Below are 16,496 nucleotides of genomic sequence, written 5' to 3'. Positions count from 1 at the left end.
CCAGCAATATAATGATTTACATTTTAATATTACAGTCATCATTCACATAAGGTAAATTCATCAATAACATAAGGTAAATTCATTATTGAGTCAAATTGATTTGCGCTTTTTAAAAGTTTGAAATGATTTTTTATGTATTAGAATTTTTATTTTTATGGAAAACGAAAGTTGACTTATAAAAATAATTAATCTGATTTTAACTGTGATTTATTAAGTGTCATGATCATGAAACGCGCTAGTCTGTTTGAGTTTTGATTTTTATTTGCTTTGTGTTTTTCTAATATTATAGGATATGATTTAAGTAAAGTAAGAGCAATATCTTTACTTGTTAAAATAAAAGAATAATATTTTATCCTTATTTTTAGGATCCTTATCCTTAGGATTGTTATAAATTTTGTAGAGCCGCTTTTAGTTCATTGCATTTTAAAAATATTTATAGAGAGAACTGTGATTTTTACCATTACCTATGTAGAATAATGTAGATGTTAAGTAATACTCTTTATAACTGCTGTGAATTTTTAGAACATATACAAAATAGATGTTCCTTGGTTTTTAGCAAAATTTATCTTTGTTATGCTTTTCCTTATGTTTTTACAAAGTCCATCCAACCAAAACCAAAATCTAAAACTGATTAAGAAATAAACATTTTAAATTAATTTATTGTTTAATTTTTTTGCTATCTGTACTTAAATTATCGATGTGACGAATTTACAATACTTGATATTAAATCGTGACGAATTAACTTTAAAAAAATAAAAGTGTGGCAAATTTACACATACTTTTTTATGTGACGAATTAACTTTGTGGCAAATTTACAATAACCCGTAATTATTACTTGTTTAATTTACATTGTAAGGAACGCATTCCTTTCTTTATTACGAATGATTATACAGTCATCACTAACGCCTTTAAGGACTGCCAAGTGCTACATAGATCTCAGTGTTGACTAGTTATATTGATTATTATTAGTAAAACCACAAGTAAAACTATAAACCTGTAAGGTAGTGAGAAATTGTAATGTTAATTAAATAAACGTATATATTTACCTGTAATTGATTTTTAACTTAATAGTTGACCTACCCTCCTTTTTCTACACGGTGGTCGAAAACTAGCTTACACTAGGACGAAAACCAGTTTTTTTGGACGAAAACTAGCATTTACCCTACTTTTGCAGAAAATAATTTAAATAAAAAGATACATCAAAATGATTTATTTTCCCTTAATATTATCTTAAAGAAGACTATATAAGGACTTAAAAAAAATATTATATGTTTAAGGAAGGGTGCTCCAAAATATTTATTTCGTATCACAAAGTTGGCAACTCCTATAATTGGACGAAAACCAGCGCAATGACCCTACTTACTCAACTTAGGTATTTAGAAATATTTTAAGCGTCATTTTCTTATCTTTTATTCGTCAGAAGTTAGAATCTCAATAATAAATAGGATTTACCAACATTTATCGTTAAAACTTATGGTAGAGTTTTTTTGGCAAACCTGTTGATTTTCCAAAAAAACATTACCTACCTATAGGATACTGATTTACGCCGATTAAGCAGAAAATTGTAATTTAATGATCCAGCTCTATCTCATTCACGATATATGTATATCTACCTACCTACATAGAGTCTTTTAGCTCTATCAATATTTTTTTTTTATTGTGTTTCAAAAGCCTTAGAAATACTCTTCGCAAGTATAAAAAATAGGTACCTACTTGTTTTTAATTTTACCAATGACAAAAAAATGACGAGGTAGAGTAACTTAACTTAAACTTAGATTTATTAAAAAACTATTAAAAAAATACGCGATAATTGCGATTTGTTGAATAAAAGGAGAAACATTTTAAAATAATGAACATTTTCATTTAGAAGACAATACTCAATAGTAACAAAAAACCTCTGACACGAGAAATTGCCTTTCAAAAGAGTAACGATAGGCACCGCAATATCGAGGTCATCGTACATCTACTTATGCATATACAGTCACAAGTGCAAGCGTGAATGGGACCCTTTTAGGTTATATTCGGTCAAAACAATTCCCATTACTTACCAAAATCAACATCCAAGATACTTATTCCGTTAAAGAGTCGGTTTGGCAGCCAACAGCAATGCCGTCACGTTGAGTACACACGCACACACGCGAATATCATAGTAAACGTCATGACAAACGTTTACATCGTTAATTAATACATTTATCAATGTTTTTCGACACTGCAAACGCTACACATTATCGGGTATCACTAACTGTATCACATATTAGGAGTATAAGTCTCTAGGTGGCCAAGAACCATATAAAAAACGTATTTTTTTGGCAAAGACAGTGTAATCACCACTCCTTTTCTCTCACAGATTTCTACGATAGCAAACAGCTGCGGTGCGTGAATGAACCAAAACAAAGACTGCTAGCGCCATCTGGTCAACAGGAATACGCAACTTTACCACGAGTCAACTTGACACGGAGCATGTGTGGCAGATCTTACATAGTCCAGTGCGTATGTACTAGATGGCAGGATAATTAATTTAGTTTTTGTAAAACATTTTATTTGTATGTACGTAGTATATAAATTAATATTAGTCTGTGATTTTATCATATCAAAATTGTTGTGTGTATTTCAAGAATAGCAAATATTTTAGTATTAATAGCTGTTGTACATTTATTTATTCTATTGTTTCATAGTCGAGTGGGAATAAAAAAAAATATGTTTAATGTAAGTACATATTATTTTAAGTTTTAACAATAAAATGATGTGTAATTTTTACATAAATTAAAATATTGGAATCGTGAAAATAAAAAGTAAACTCCGCCGTAACAGTGATTATCACTGCCGTGACCAGGATTCGAACCTGGGTTACTACGGCCACAACGTAGGGTCCTAACCACTAGACGATCACGGCTATCGGAGTATGCGGAGGTAAACTGAAATTTTCGAATAGTACCTACATTCGAATGAAGCCACTTTAACTACTAACAGATAAATAATTATCATTGATATTCTTAGTTGATATTAAATATATCTTGAAGTTAAAATATGGCGAAAAAACCTCACTTGGACCTCACTGACCTAAGGATTATAAATAAAACTAAATATAAAAAGAACGCATTTGGAATTTTTATTTAAAATCCCCATTTTTTTTAAGTTTTCATTTATTATCACAAATTTTTGCCGAATTATATGAGCTTTATTATTATCTCATGCAAATTAAATGTCAATTTCATTAAACCATGCAAGCTCCCAGTGGGTCATATAACATATTATTATACCTACCTAGTTAGTTATTGCAATTGCAGCTTCATGAAAAAGATGGTGCATGTTTTTACGTCTTTTAAAAGATCCTATTTGACAAAATTTTACAAAAAAAAATATTTCTGTACCTACTACCTCTTACCAATCATGTTATTGATACGAATATTTATAAACTGGATGTTCAACGCAGAGAAAATAAATAACAAACGTAAAATAACTTTTTATTACATATTTTTAAACTATATCCATTTCAATAAATAAGCTTACAAATTACAACAGTATTTGGTACGTACTACGTAGGTATAGTACCTAATGCTTGAGCATTACCTAGGTACTAGGTACATAATATTATTCATATATTATTATGTATACCTATTGTACAAACTGTTACATCAATATGGATTTTCTTTATTAGTCAACATTCAACACTGATTAATATTATAAACTTAGATTATAAATTATAATTTTTATTTCTAAATACTTTATACCATACTACCATACCACAACTACCATATCACAACGGCTGACGGCATCAGCGCAAAAATGTAATCAATGATCAATCTACATAATATTTCAAGCGACATACTATTTAAGGTGCTTTTCCACCAATAAACACATTCCTCGCTACGCATCATCGCACATTATTGAAGATTGCGAACAACAAGCGAACAATTAACATGAATAAATTTATATAAATAATTTCCGCTTGTTATTTAAACGATGGTCTTGTGTTGAATTGAGTTCTGCTGAAGCATACTTTCATCTCTGAATTTTATGTATGTCATGTGAACCATGCGTAATATAAGAGAATATAAACCTGTAAAATAATTAATTTATTAACATTTTGTACTATAATATCAAGTAAAATATCCAGCGAGCAAAATATCAGAGAAAATTTAAAAAAAGAGATACAAATGCTTGAGAGTTCAGTACCTTCCTCAATTAAAAAAATTATTGGTACATTTATAATTTACCTATCCAAAGTTAACAAAAAAACGCGGGTTCGAATCCCGCCGCCGAAAATTTTTCTATTGCTTAAAAAACATCTCATTTATGAGGCATTTCAATGCTAATTAGCTAAATAGGTATAAAAAAGCCAATCAGTTAAATATTAAAGAAAGACCTTGCATTTAGGTACGTACCTAAAAATAGAAAGAAGATAAGAGAATTTAGCAGGAAAACATCAAACGCATCGGGGCCATCATGTCCCATTATCATCGATAGAAGAAAGAATACAAATAAAAGGAATGAAGAAACCACCACGCCAAATATTAAGTATGCTCTCAGGTAAGACGTCCTTCTCTGCAAAAAAGTCAATAGAAAAACTTAGAAAATACTTTGGCTTGTACTAAGTACAAGATAGGCACATCATCATTTTAATACTCTTAGGTATAGGTATATAATGGTACAGTAAAAGTATCCGTTTGATATAATATTTTTGTATAGGTATGTCGTCTCGCATCCATCCATACAAATATAGAATATTATACTGTACATTGTAATATTAAATAGTGTGGTACAATAAATGATTAAATAAATATGTCAGGAAAAAACCTGTTCATTTACCTACTTATGCTTGAACCAATAGTAGAAGCTAAGCACAAAAAATGTCGCAAATTGTCTTTTGAGAGCGGATGATGCATAGTAGAGCATCATCAGCATTTTAAAATAATTACATTTTACAAATTTCTTAATTATTTCATTCTAGTTACAGTTACTATATTCTAGTTAGTACAGTAACTATAGCATAAAAAAATGTTTTCCCAATAGTTTACCTTAACAACTCCAACAAGGAGAAGTACCGTAAATATAAACGATACTATGATTACACAAGTAAAAAATATTACTATGATGATGAATATTTCACCAATAGCATGTCCAAGAGCGTCGCCACTGGGTGTCTCGCAGTACTCAAAGTAGAATATTACACCAAATGAGAATATTGCCGCTATGCTTGATATCATCTGGTAGAAAATAAACAGTCATAACTATCATCATTAATAAGAAATAATAGGTACTCTTGTTTTTATAGGATTAAATGAAAGTGAGAGTTTCGTCTTAATTATCAAACAGTTTTGATCATACATAGGTAGATATTATACAATACATTTTATAAAACAAAGAACTAAGGGCATTGAAACTTTCTGGCATATCAACCCGGCCGCCGGCCGGAAAAATAATCTACCTGGGAGTGATTATTTGGAGATAATATTATGCATATAGACACGTAATAAGTCAATTTTTAGTGTTTGTCGTTGTACTCATAAGTGAATATTTACCTCCAAATATCTCGGTAATGTGACGCTTTAGGGTACTATGTTATTAGACATTTTTTGTTTGTCTATGTATCCTCTATCCATGCATACAACTTTAATCGTGCGCCGCGATTTTGAAAAAAAATCAAAATGGCGGCAGGTCGATATGCCAGCGTCCATACAAAAAGTTTCAAACCCCTTTCAAATCATTATCAAACTTCTTATTTCCACTGCTAATTAAACAACTAATGGGTTTTACTTACGATACCACAAATGGCCCATATTAGACACCCAGTCTCGAGTTTTATAGAAAAACAACTCGCATGAGAACACGTCATGTTAATTCTGAAATTAGACATTAATCATTAGAAATAATTCACATCTGTTTATTATCACTAAATTTATTTTCTGCTATCTTTTAAGCAATGCCTGCAATATGTATATATACATCACACACCATAGAAAATAAACAAACACACAAACAGATAAAATTATCTGAGAACACATACTGAAAGCATTTTTCTTTCGAACTAATTTTCAACCATCATTCGGAAAAAAAATAAAAAAAATTGCATTTAGGTACCAAGTGAACAACGTAATATACCTAAAAAGCAAAAAAAAATAAAATCCGTCATTTCTTTCATAATGCGCACTTACTTCTGTATCTGGGGTAGATCTTAGAGCACAAATTTCTCTAATTTACATTTAGAAATAGCGCAGTCAATATGCAGATTTGTTTATCTCACAATTCACATAATATTATGCCTAACTCTATTTCTCTTCTCTTGCTGCTAATTTTAATATAAATCACATTTTTTAATTAGGTCTTACCGCCTTTTTTCACGTTGTATATAACCGAAACCACAAACTCTATCTTAGGAGCAGGATTGTAATATTCTCGAAGGTCGCCTGAACACTCAAGGAATATACTACAAAGCTACGCGAATCGATGTGCACAAATGAGTCACAGCTCACAAGCGCCTGAAAGTCGCCTGTTATGTAAACAACTTTCTGAAGTTTAGTATTTTTTACAGGCAACATTTCTTCAATAACGTCAAATCTAACAGTTATATGCTTGTTATAGGCTAGAGCAAGGCTAGAGACTAGAGCATAATATAATATGAAGCTTCGTAACTTTTTCCACTATATCTAGGCATCTACAAAATGCCGTATTCTTATACGTGTGTATGGATTCTTTGGCCTTCAATTCACAAATTAAGTATTTCGCTGTCGGAAAGCTATTTCAGATATAAGAATGGTGAAATGGGATCGTGTTTGTGGACCTTTTGAGGGCGTGGGTTTAAAATACTCATTTAATAGGTATTAGGTACACAAGGAACATTTTCAAGAAGTAAATAATAAACAAACGAACGTTAAAATTAACTTTTATTTCAGACCTATTTAAGTTCTAAATCAGGTACAATAAAAATATGTACAGGCGATTTTATTATAAATATAAGTAACTATGTATAGGTATCTATTTAATTTAATACTGCGACTGTAAGCTGTCCCGGCAAACGTTGTTCTGCTTTTTAGCCTTTCAGCCGTTTCAGAGGAGTTTGGTAACTAACATTGTGGCACAAGAATTTTCGATCTAAAGAGATGTTATTATTTAAAAATATAAGTATTTTATTTAATGCTTAGACTTAAATATGGAAAGCAATTTAAGTAGCAATATTTCACACAATTATGTATTCGATAAGTAGGTAGGTACCTAATATACAAAGAATAGAATAATTGCTACTAACCTAATTTTACATCAAAATATTATATCAATGATATTTATTGAAATAACATCAATGCATCTATTACCTAGGTAGGTACCATGTTTCAAAAATATTGAAAAGTTTGCTTGAATGCACTAACCACGGGTCCGTTTTGTTAAATTATTTTACTGTTAGAGAAAAATCCATTGATCAAGGATGGCTACATAGTATCATCACGCTAATAGACCAATAGGAGCAGAATGACAAGCAGAGTAATGCGGGTAAAACCGCGGAGCACAGTTAGATCGAATATTTTCACGCAACTATTTATAATTTGTGTATAGGTAGGTTTTCAATATATAGTTACATAAAAGCTTTGAATACCAAAATTTACATAATATTTTATATGGAAAGAGAGTAAAGAGGAATCTGATTTTAATTATTATTAACCTAGATATATTGTAGGAGTGTTTGAGTGTTTAATAATTTATTATAATCCCATTTTAATTGAATAAATTAATCTATCCTCGCCACCACTGCTTAAACGTTCGTCTTTTCTGCATCTGAGTTCTGTTGTGCTAAATTTCCGTTAAATTTAAGGGACGTAACTTTCACCATGTGTAAAATAAGTCCATAGTATAAACCTGCAACAGTTATGTTTAACTTTTTACATATATTCATATGTTATCTATTTCTAACATCTTACATGTTTTGTGTTGATCTTTGTTTTATATTTATCATTCATATAATACTATACTTACCTAATAATATGATAAAAGCAATGGAACATACTAAATAAATAACAAAGCCATCGGAACCACCAAGTTCTGATAATAAAGAAACAGCCACAAACACAGCCAGCATAAAAACAGTTATAAATATTCCAAAAGTGATGTAGGATTCGAGATATTTCGCTTTTTTCTGAAATATAAATAAATTAGTTATTTAATAAGTAATTAGGTATGGTTAAATAAAACTAAATTATGATCTTTTTCATTATCGCATTTAGAAATCATGATAATTTATAACTAGGTAAGTAAGTATTACGAATATTACCTACTTATACAGATCCATCAAGTATTCGTGTGTCTCTATACAGGCGTAGATTTACTAAAATCTAACGTAATTAATAGTAATTACAAGTAAGTCAACTGATAGCAGTTGACTTACTAATGTTAATAAACAATCCTAACCCAAAAGTCGCAAGTAATTGATCTATAAGTTATCCATTTTCTGACAAAAGCTTGTCAATAGCCAATCCAAGGATTGTTTTTGTACCTGCATGAAGATTAGAGATCGTACCAAAAATATACAATGATCGAATTGATTCTTCTATGCTTTAATTTTGATTCAAGATACCTACATTATTATTAATTTCAGACGTTAAAGTATGCCAATTAATGTAATAAACCATACACCAATTAACTAACATATAAGTATAAGTATTATAACAATAAGTTCTTACCTTGACAACTCCAACCAGCAGAATTACCGAAAAAACAAATGATGATGTTATTGAACAACTTACAAGTATAAATAGTATGTTATACACTTGAAGAACAGCGAAACCTATAGGGTCGCCGCCATGACCCACGAAATAATTAATATAGAAAATTAAACTCCAAGAGAATAACATCGCCAAGGCTGAAAGGATCTGTAAAATTCATCTTTTATTATTTTTTTATTTTTAACACGTTTTATTAGCTTCATCTGTATGTTTTTATGTATACGATTTTGACTTGTGGGTGCCAATGGACGACGATTATTTTACGCTCAATGAGCGTTTTCTTTCTTTGAGCGCAACATTAGGCAACTAGCTTTCCACCCGCAGCTTCGCCCGCGCAGTTAAAGAAAAACCCGCATAGTTCCCGCTCCCGTGGGATTCCAGGATAAAACCTATCCTATATCCCGGGGTATAAAGTAGCCTATGTCCTTTCTCGGGTATCAAAATATCTGTACCAAATTTAATGCAAATTGGTTCAGTAGTAAAGGCGTGATTGAGTAACAGACAGACAGAGTTACTTTCGCATTTATAATATTAGTATGGATCTACTTACAGTACTTATAATGGCCCATATGAGACACCCTGTCTCTACCTCCATACCGCAACATCTCCCGTCCATACACATCTTATTGCATTGCTTATTGCATTTTGTCATCTTAATCACTGTTAATAAAATATATTAAATTAGCTTTATTATTGCATTGAAATAAGTTGTATGTATTTCTAACTGCGACCGTAATTAAGCTCTCATATATTTATATATCATATTATATTTAGATATCAATTAATTGTAATTAAGATAAAAGTGATATGTTCTATATTTTAATGTTGATTCTCACATAAAATATATGTATAAATACTTACTTGTAAAATTCATGTCCAGACACATAATTTATAATATTAATTACGTCCGTTGAGTTTTAAGAAATATATATTTATTTCATAACATACACTGAAAATAAATTCACTTAAATAACGCATGCTATGAGGCTGTAATTGTTTAAGATATCATTTCTAGTTTTAATTACAATACTATTCTGAGTCCATATTAGAAATTTACAACTAAGAATAATTTGTAGGATAACATTTTTGTCGTATTTATCACAGTATCTTACCACTTTCTTTTTACGTTTTACAATAAACACTATATTTATTTATAATCATAGTGCGGTTGTCTGCACTAAACAGAGACTAAAGTCAAAATTTAGTCGCAGTAAAAGTACCAGATCAATAGCAGTCGTAGGCGCCTAACAGTCTGCCAGGAAATTCAGAGATACATCTAAGATTATAGACTAGTTGCTAGTCTATGATCTTGATCTTCTAAAAGCGAGACAATTAAGAGCGGTTTGAGACTAGCGTTTTATACGCGCGTGTGAGCTCGTTTTTGGAAGCGCATGTTGGCGCGTACAGGGCACAGGCGCGCCTTTTGTCGCACGCTCGACTCGTACGAGCGCGACGCGCTTCTAAAGCTCGTAAATACTAAATAGTAATCTGCGTCAGAATCCATGTTGATATTGACGACACCACCAGTGCGAGCGAACAACCCGAAATATGCCCGTTTACGCGAGTATGGTTTGAAGCGCGTAATGTAGCGCGCTTATATAAATAAGTATGCTGAAACAACCGTATACCTACGCCCAAAAAAATACGCTAGTCTGAAACCGCTCTTAAATTTTAAACCATGGACAATACATGTTCGTATTTTGTATGACATATAGATCATTGAATTTTATGAATCGTTAAAAATTATCATGTAAAGAAATAATAAAATGTTCTAAAGATGTATTAAACAATTTATTTAAATCAATACAGGGTAACTAAGTCATGCGCACTTACCTAATTAAATGAAACAAAAGAAAGTAAAAAATTTATTATAAATTTCAAATCTATATTAACGTTTTGTGATGTTAAATTCACGATCTACCTTAAAAAAAACGTTTGATAAAAATTATAAAAAAAGGGTTATTTTCATTACAAAATGGACTAAAAGGTATAAATATATGTTTTACCATACAATTGTAAACACCGTCATTTTACTATCAAGATTAGGATAGATTCGCGAGACTGTAAATTGTCGAAAGATAGTTAAATTGCTAGCAAATGTTTCAGATTTTTCGACAATTTAATTTTCCATCTCGCGCGTTACATTGTAAATATAATTATTATAATATGTACTACATAATATAATAAAAATTATAGGCTTGTAGTGGTAGATTTACACACTTTTATTTTAAGTAGGTAAATATGTGTATAAATAACTATGAGGGTTAATAATAATTATGAGGGTTATTTACAACATTGAAAAACGGGGTCAAATAATATCTTAATTGGTGGGGTAAAAATGGAAGTCTAGTTAATTTTATTAAAATACTCTTATTATTAATAGTTATGTAGTTAGATATTTTAGTTTCTATCATACAATTATTAGCTTAAATTTTTCGCCTTAGCTAGTATCTTTGGTACATATGTCAGTAATCATAAATAATTTATAATATCAATTCATTTAAAAATATAATTTTTTTTCGCTTCCATTATTCACGTGTGAGTGACTATACTGTTGTAACTTGTGAGTAATTATTATACTGTTGAAACAAATCTCCATTGAATTTTTCATATGTCTTATAAACCATGTTTAAAATAAGACCGTGGAAACCTGGAATAGAGCATATACATTATACATACATACTATATTATATACTGTAAATAATTCGACAATTAGAAAACTATCGATTAATAGCGTGCTGCAAAATGCAAATATTGCATAATAATGATTAACGGATACTTTTATAGGCTAAGCAGATAATATAATTAAACTAGCGGTCCGCCCCAGCTTCGCCCGTGCGCCGTGGTACAAATTTACGTTTTTTTTTTTACTTAACACGTTGAACGCCAAGCGGCCCAGCGGTGGGCTATTCAAGCCAACCCGTTCAGGCTTAGTGGAAATCATCAATATCATCATTTTTTCGCTAAAGTAAATATCGACACAGAACAATAAAAAATGACTGAATTTGCATATATTCAATTTAATTTTATCAATTTTTCGTGATATTTTCTTAAGGAAACTTGTAATCGGTCACCGGTGACCCCCGTGGCCTGGTTATATAAAATCTTGATATTATTAGTTATTACTTATTACGTCTGCAGGGGCCGCGGGGTCACCGCACCGCCCACCCCGCGCGCCCGCGCATCCTTCTCGCGTGATGTAAAGTGCTACAAAGAGATAGCTTCAACCATGGGTAGCAAGATTGCTAAAATAAGTCACAAAAACTGATCACTTATTGCGAACAATGTCCCTCCAAACCATCACTTTGCTTGTCCTGTTTCAATAAACTTCACTAATAATATGTATTTTTTTTTTTATATTTCATTCTATTTTAATATCTTTAAGTCATATAATTGTTAACAAGTTTTATCCACAAATAAACGCAACACAAATTATACATTTTTTTTATTCTGTTTTAGAGCAACCCTAACATCTTCTAAGAAATTCGCTGTAATTTTTTATCTTCTCTAAATATTAAAAAACCAAGCTGTTTTGGTCGTTGAACAGGGCCACGCGGGTCACATCTTTACCATTTTTATTCAATATTAATTCCCCGTGGCTTGTAATCAACGTTTGATGTGAACACCTCGCTCCGGTCACGAGTGTCCTCCGTGGCCCGAACAGTTCAATACAGGGTGGCCCACCGGTGTCCCCTGTGGCCCAAATGACTGCCATTTTTTGCTCGGCGTTTAACGTCATAAGAACCATCCTCGTACTTCAAGGAATATAATAAAGAAAGAATTATCGAAATCGGTCCACCCGTTCACGCGTGATGCCGTGAGTCGTGACCAAGGCAAACGGGTTTCATATTTGTATATAGATATAAGTAGATTTATTTTGAGTTTTCCCAACTTAACAAATATTCTGCTTGCAAAGATTAGGTAATAAGGTCATATAAGAGCTGCCCCCCTAGCCAAGTGGCTTTCTGTTAGCGTAGCGTTCAATAGAATAGACTACGAATGTATGAGAATGTACGAATGTATGAGATTGACGTAAGCTGTAGATAAACGTATAGTCTACAGCTTTTGTCAATCTCATACATTCGTAGTCTATTCTATTGAACGCTACGCTAACAGAAAACCACTTGGCTAGGGGGGCAGACGTAGGTACTATGTACGTACCTAAAATTGAAATGCAGAAAACGGAAGATAGCATCATATCGCTCGCAGTAGCCGTTAAAATCAAGCATATAACCACCAACATAGAAAAAATCATGACACTGTATATAAAGTATGCTTTGATGTACTGCGGCCGTTTCTGTAAAGTGATTTGTGCATCATGGTCATCATTGTTATTTCTTCGTGAACAATATTCTCAAAATAGTACTAGATTACAAGTTTATTATTAACTAGCTGCGCTCCGCGGTTTCACCTGCGTGCGGCGTGGCTCCGCTTTTGTTGGTCGTGATGATATATAGCCAGCCTTCCTCGATAAATGGGCTATTCAACACCGAAAGAATTTTTCAAATCGGACCAGTAGTTCTTGAGATTAGTGCGTTCAAACAAAAAACAAACAAACAAACTCTTCAGATTTATAATAACTATTAGTAGTATAGATTTTATCAAACACGTTTTTTAGATATCTAAAATAATGAATTTGTAGGATTTCTATTTTCTGCTATGTATAATTTGTTTGTTTCAAAATTCTCTTATTTTTAAATAAAATAAACAGAATATGTATTTAATTGACAAAATCTGACCTTAATAACTCCAAGCAGCAGATATATCGAAAAGATAAATGAACTAATTATTAGGGAAAGTATAAATATTCCGACAATGTTGAAAATTAGACTCAGAACATTTCCCAACCCTTTATCTTCAGATAGCTGTATGAACTCGATATTCAAGAAGATGAGGAATACAATACCCAATAATGTTGCTATTCCTTTTATAATCTGTGGAAGATAGATAGCAAAAGTCAATATGTCGTTAAAAAATTTATAATTCTGGACTCTGGCTTGAGTTTTGGCGATAATAACGTTGACAGTTTATCGGCACCTGTGGTATGGTTAATGGTAAGCCGTAAGATGGTATATGTGATGAATAGAAAATTACCTACTATTCAACATTATCTTTAATAATCAGTAATTGTAGATAGGTAACAATGTCCAATGAACTAGCTTTCATGCAAAATTGGTATTAAGCGTGAACGTATTATGATTATCTTCAATAGAGCATAAGGATCAAGATAAATTATTATGGTTTGCCAGATGTTCTTACTTCTAGGTATTTATAAATGATCAAAGTGCTAAGAAAAATCTTTGAATGATATATTGGCCACTTTATGTTGTATAGGTATGTAATGTATTTGATCTATTTGTGAGGAAAGCGACATGTGAAGAATCTACAGTTCTACAAAAATATGAGACATCTGCCAAACGGCACTTGGCCAGCGTGGTGGATTATGGCCTGAACCCTCATAGGAGGTCCGTATCCCAGCAGTGGGAACGTATATGAGCTGATGATGAGAATGAAAATACTTACAGCTGTAAATATAGCCCATATTAAGCACCCTGTCTCAACCTCCATACAAGAACACCTCTTATAGAAATACATAATATTTGATCTGAAATTAAAAATCATTCACAAATGTGGAAATTGCTTTTTTTTACATAGTGGTTTATTAAAGCTTTATTCCAGACTAGGTACATAGTTTGCCGCCCGCGGCTTCGCTCGCTTTAAAGTTTAATTCTACGAACCGTTCCTACAGTTCCGCCCAAAACAGCGACGGAACAGTGGGCTTTTATTTCCACTCTATAAAAATGAAATAAAAAACAAAGGCTCTTACCCAAATAAAATCTCATTGTATCTGAATTAATTATTCTTATAGTAATATATATATCTGATTTATTTCAATATATCCTACTCCTATAATATTATAAATGCGAGTTTGTAAGGATGTGTGTGTGTTTGTTACTGTTTCACGCAATTCGCAAATAGGTACTACTGAACCGATAACAATGAAATGTAGCACACATATAGAGGGTTTGGATTAACACATATTATGATAGGTTTTCTCCCGGAAATCTCACGGGAACGGGAACTATGAAAAAGCGGGCGAAGCCGCGGGCGGAGCGCTAGTTATACATAATCATCTCGGAATGCCAACAATAATGTTTATAAGTTTGCTAGGTAGGTATAGTAGCTATTTGAATGCATCCGATGATATCATGTCATGCCTTATTTACGGACATTTTCTCTGATAATATTAATTAGAAATTAAATATTTTAATACAGTATTTTCTTTTTTTATAGGTTAAACAACAGGTATTAATTTAAAATTAAATACAAAAACAGTACGTAAGTACGTTTTCACACTTTTGATTTACATATTTTAACTCTCGACTGAATATCATAAGTACCGGTACCTAATCTACAAATTTATTAATTAATTATTTAATAAAGGAGAAACAAAAACCAAAGTGTGAGTTTTAAATATTTTTTTTCATCCTAACTACCTATAAGAACCTAATTAAAAAATTGTAAGTAAGTATAACTTTTATCTATTATAGTAAAATTTTACGCAATAAATATCTCTCTTAAATCTAATTTAACATAGATTATATTATTAATTATTATTTACCATTAAATTCTTAATCTAAATCCATAAACATCTGTTACGCAGTTTACAATTCCACAAATTTATTTTCATTTATGTAGTTACAGTATTTTGAACTATTTATAAGTCTGCTTCATTTCTGAAAATAATTTTGAAAAATACATTACTTTTTTACTTACCGCTTTTAATATTTCTACATGAACTAAACAATTATTCGACAGTTTTACTGTTGCTGTATTGTATCACAACACATGCATTTGCAGCGATAAAATTAACTCGCAATGAGCTAAGAGTAGGAATGAGTCATGCCCAATTGCCCAGTGTTTTTGGTTATGCTATGCTATGCTAGTGCAAGTTTTAACTTATATTATCAAACAATTTTAAACTTCACAGAATAGACATAGAGCTCAGTATGCTTTTGTTCTTTTCACACACAGTTTTCACAGAAGTTGATGGGTTACGAGTATACCACCATTTACTAAAAATAAAAACATTTCTAATGTTGGCCTCTCCGGTTCACGTTTAGTGTATAATTTATGCCTTTGTTTTTAATAGATTGTAGTGTTGTTACCCTAGCATCGATAACTTTATCGATATCGTAATCAATATGAATGGGGAAATGATCTTAAAGGGACATCACTAGAAACGTCAAGTTTGAAATGTTAGGTTGACAGCTGACGGTATGTCATTTTTGACGCATAAACTTTATGGCATAATCATTCACCGTGAGCTGCGAGCTCGGAATCAAAGTGATCAAAGTATAGTGCCACAAACTTATCTGACCCGGTGACGGTATCACTGATGTCGATTTCTTTTTATTTTAAAAAAATATTCCGTATGAAAAGTCTGTGAAAATGTGACATTTCAAAATGGCGGCAGGTAGTTCCAGTTTTTGCTTTGCAACCGGCGGGTCAGATAAGTTTGTGGCACTGTACAAGACGTATACGAGAGTGCCTTCTCTTACGCAGTATAATATACTTACGCCGTATTCAGAAAGAAGCTGTAAACTTATAAGCGCTTACCGGCGCTGGTATGAAGATTGAAGATTCAAAATCCGATTACCTAAATTAATAATAGCTATAAGGACTTTTTGTTTAAGGTCAAGTGATCGTACCTTGGATCGTACTATTTATAGGGATATTTGTTCATAAGTTATATTTGATAAAAGGTACGTCTCATCTGGTAAT

At 31.7% G+C, this 16,496-nt stretch overlaps 3 protein-coding genes and 1 non-coding gene across 10 annotated transcripts in view; all 4 read right to left on the bottom strand.

Moving 5' to 3' along the window:
• The window catches only part of LOC123697369 (uncharacterized protein CG43867), a 250,589-nt gene extending 248,228 nt beyond the window's left edge, over positions 1-2,361 (bottom strand). For both annotated transcript variants that reach the window (XM_045643861.1, XM_045643862.1), the window contains exon 1: positions 2,049-2,361. The gene's annotated coding sequence lies outside the window, so the exon portion shown is untranslated. The remainder of the gene's footprint in view (positions 1-2,048) is intronic.
• A 460-nt stretch (positions 2,362-2,821) lies between these two features.
• Positions 2,822-2,893, bottom strand: Trnah-gug. Its single transcript has one exon. It is a non-coding gene; the product is annotated as a tRNA-His (tRNA).
• A 711-nt stretch (positions 2,894-3,604) lies between these two features.
• On the bottom strand, positions 3,605-6,611 carry LOC123697332. Of its 4 annotated transcripts, none has more exons than XM_045643809.1 (5): positions 6,082-6,115; positions 5,762-5,843; positions 5,019-5,207; positions 4,386-4,545; positions 3,605-4,060 (listed from the first exon to the last, which is right to left on the bottom strand). In XM_045643809.1, the coding sequence occupies exons 2-5, from the start codon at positions 5,834-5,836 to the stop codon at positions 3,957-3,959; spliced, it is 528 nt and encodes a 175-aa protein (XP_045499765.1). In that variant the 5' UTR covers positions 5,837-5,843; positions 6,082-6,115; the 3' UTR covers positions 3,605-3,956. The 4 variants fall into 4 exon arrangements, with proteins under 4 accessions (XP_045499765.1, XP_045499762.1, XP_045499764.1 ...); XM_045643806.1 differs by lacking the exon at positions 6,082-6,115 and adding an exon at positions 5,945-6,041 and having other exon boundaries at positions 5,762-5,906; XM_045643808.1 differs by lacking the exon at positions 6,082-6,115 and adding an exon at positions 6,156-6,611 and having other exon boundaries at positions 3,606-4,060.
• Positions 6,612-7,663: 1,052 nt separating this feature from the next.
• Positions 7,664-15,607, bottom strand: LOC123697331. 3 transcript variants are annotated; one of them, XR_006752225.1, is made up of 9 exons: positions 15,489-15,607; positions 14,235-14,316; positions 13,451-13,645; positions 12,873-13,008; positions 9,573-11,361; positions 9,262-9,371; positions 8,670-8,858; positions 7,966-8,125; positions 7,664-7,848 (listed from the first exon to the last, which is right to left on the bottom strand). XR_006752225.1 is itself a non-coding variant. In XM_045643805.1 (6 exons), the coding sequence occupies exons 2-6, from the start codon at positions 9,595-9,597 to the stop codon at positions 7,745-7,747; spliced, it is 588 nt and encodes a 195-aa protein (XP_045499761.1). In that variant the 5' UTR covers positions 9,598-11,361; positions 15,489-15,607; the 3' UTR covers positions 7,664-7,744. The 3 variants fall into 3 exon arrangements, 1 of the variants encoding a protein (XP_045499761.1); XR_006752226.1 differs by lacking the exon at positions 15,489-15,607 and adding an exon at positions 15,334-15,482; XM_045643805.1 differs by lacking the exons at positions 12,873-13,008; positions 13,451-13,645; positions 14,235-14,316.
• Positions 15,608-16,496: the final 889 nt, after the last annotated feature.

The sequence above is a fragment of the Colias croceus genome, chromosome 14 (genome assembly GCF_905220415.1).
Source record: "Colias croceus chromosome 14, ilColCroc2.1".
NCBI classification, from domain to species: domain Eukaryota; kingdom Metazoa; phylum Arthropoda; class Insecta; order Lepidoptera; family Pieridae; genus Colias; species Colias croceus.
This window is presented reverse-complemented; position numbering and strand designations above follow the sequence as displayed.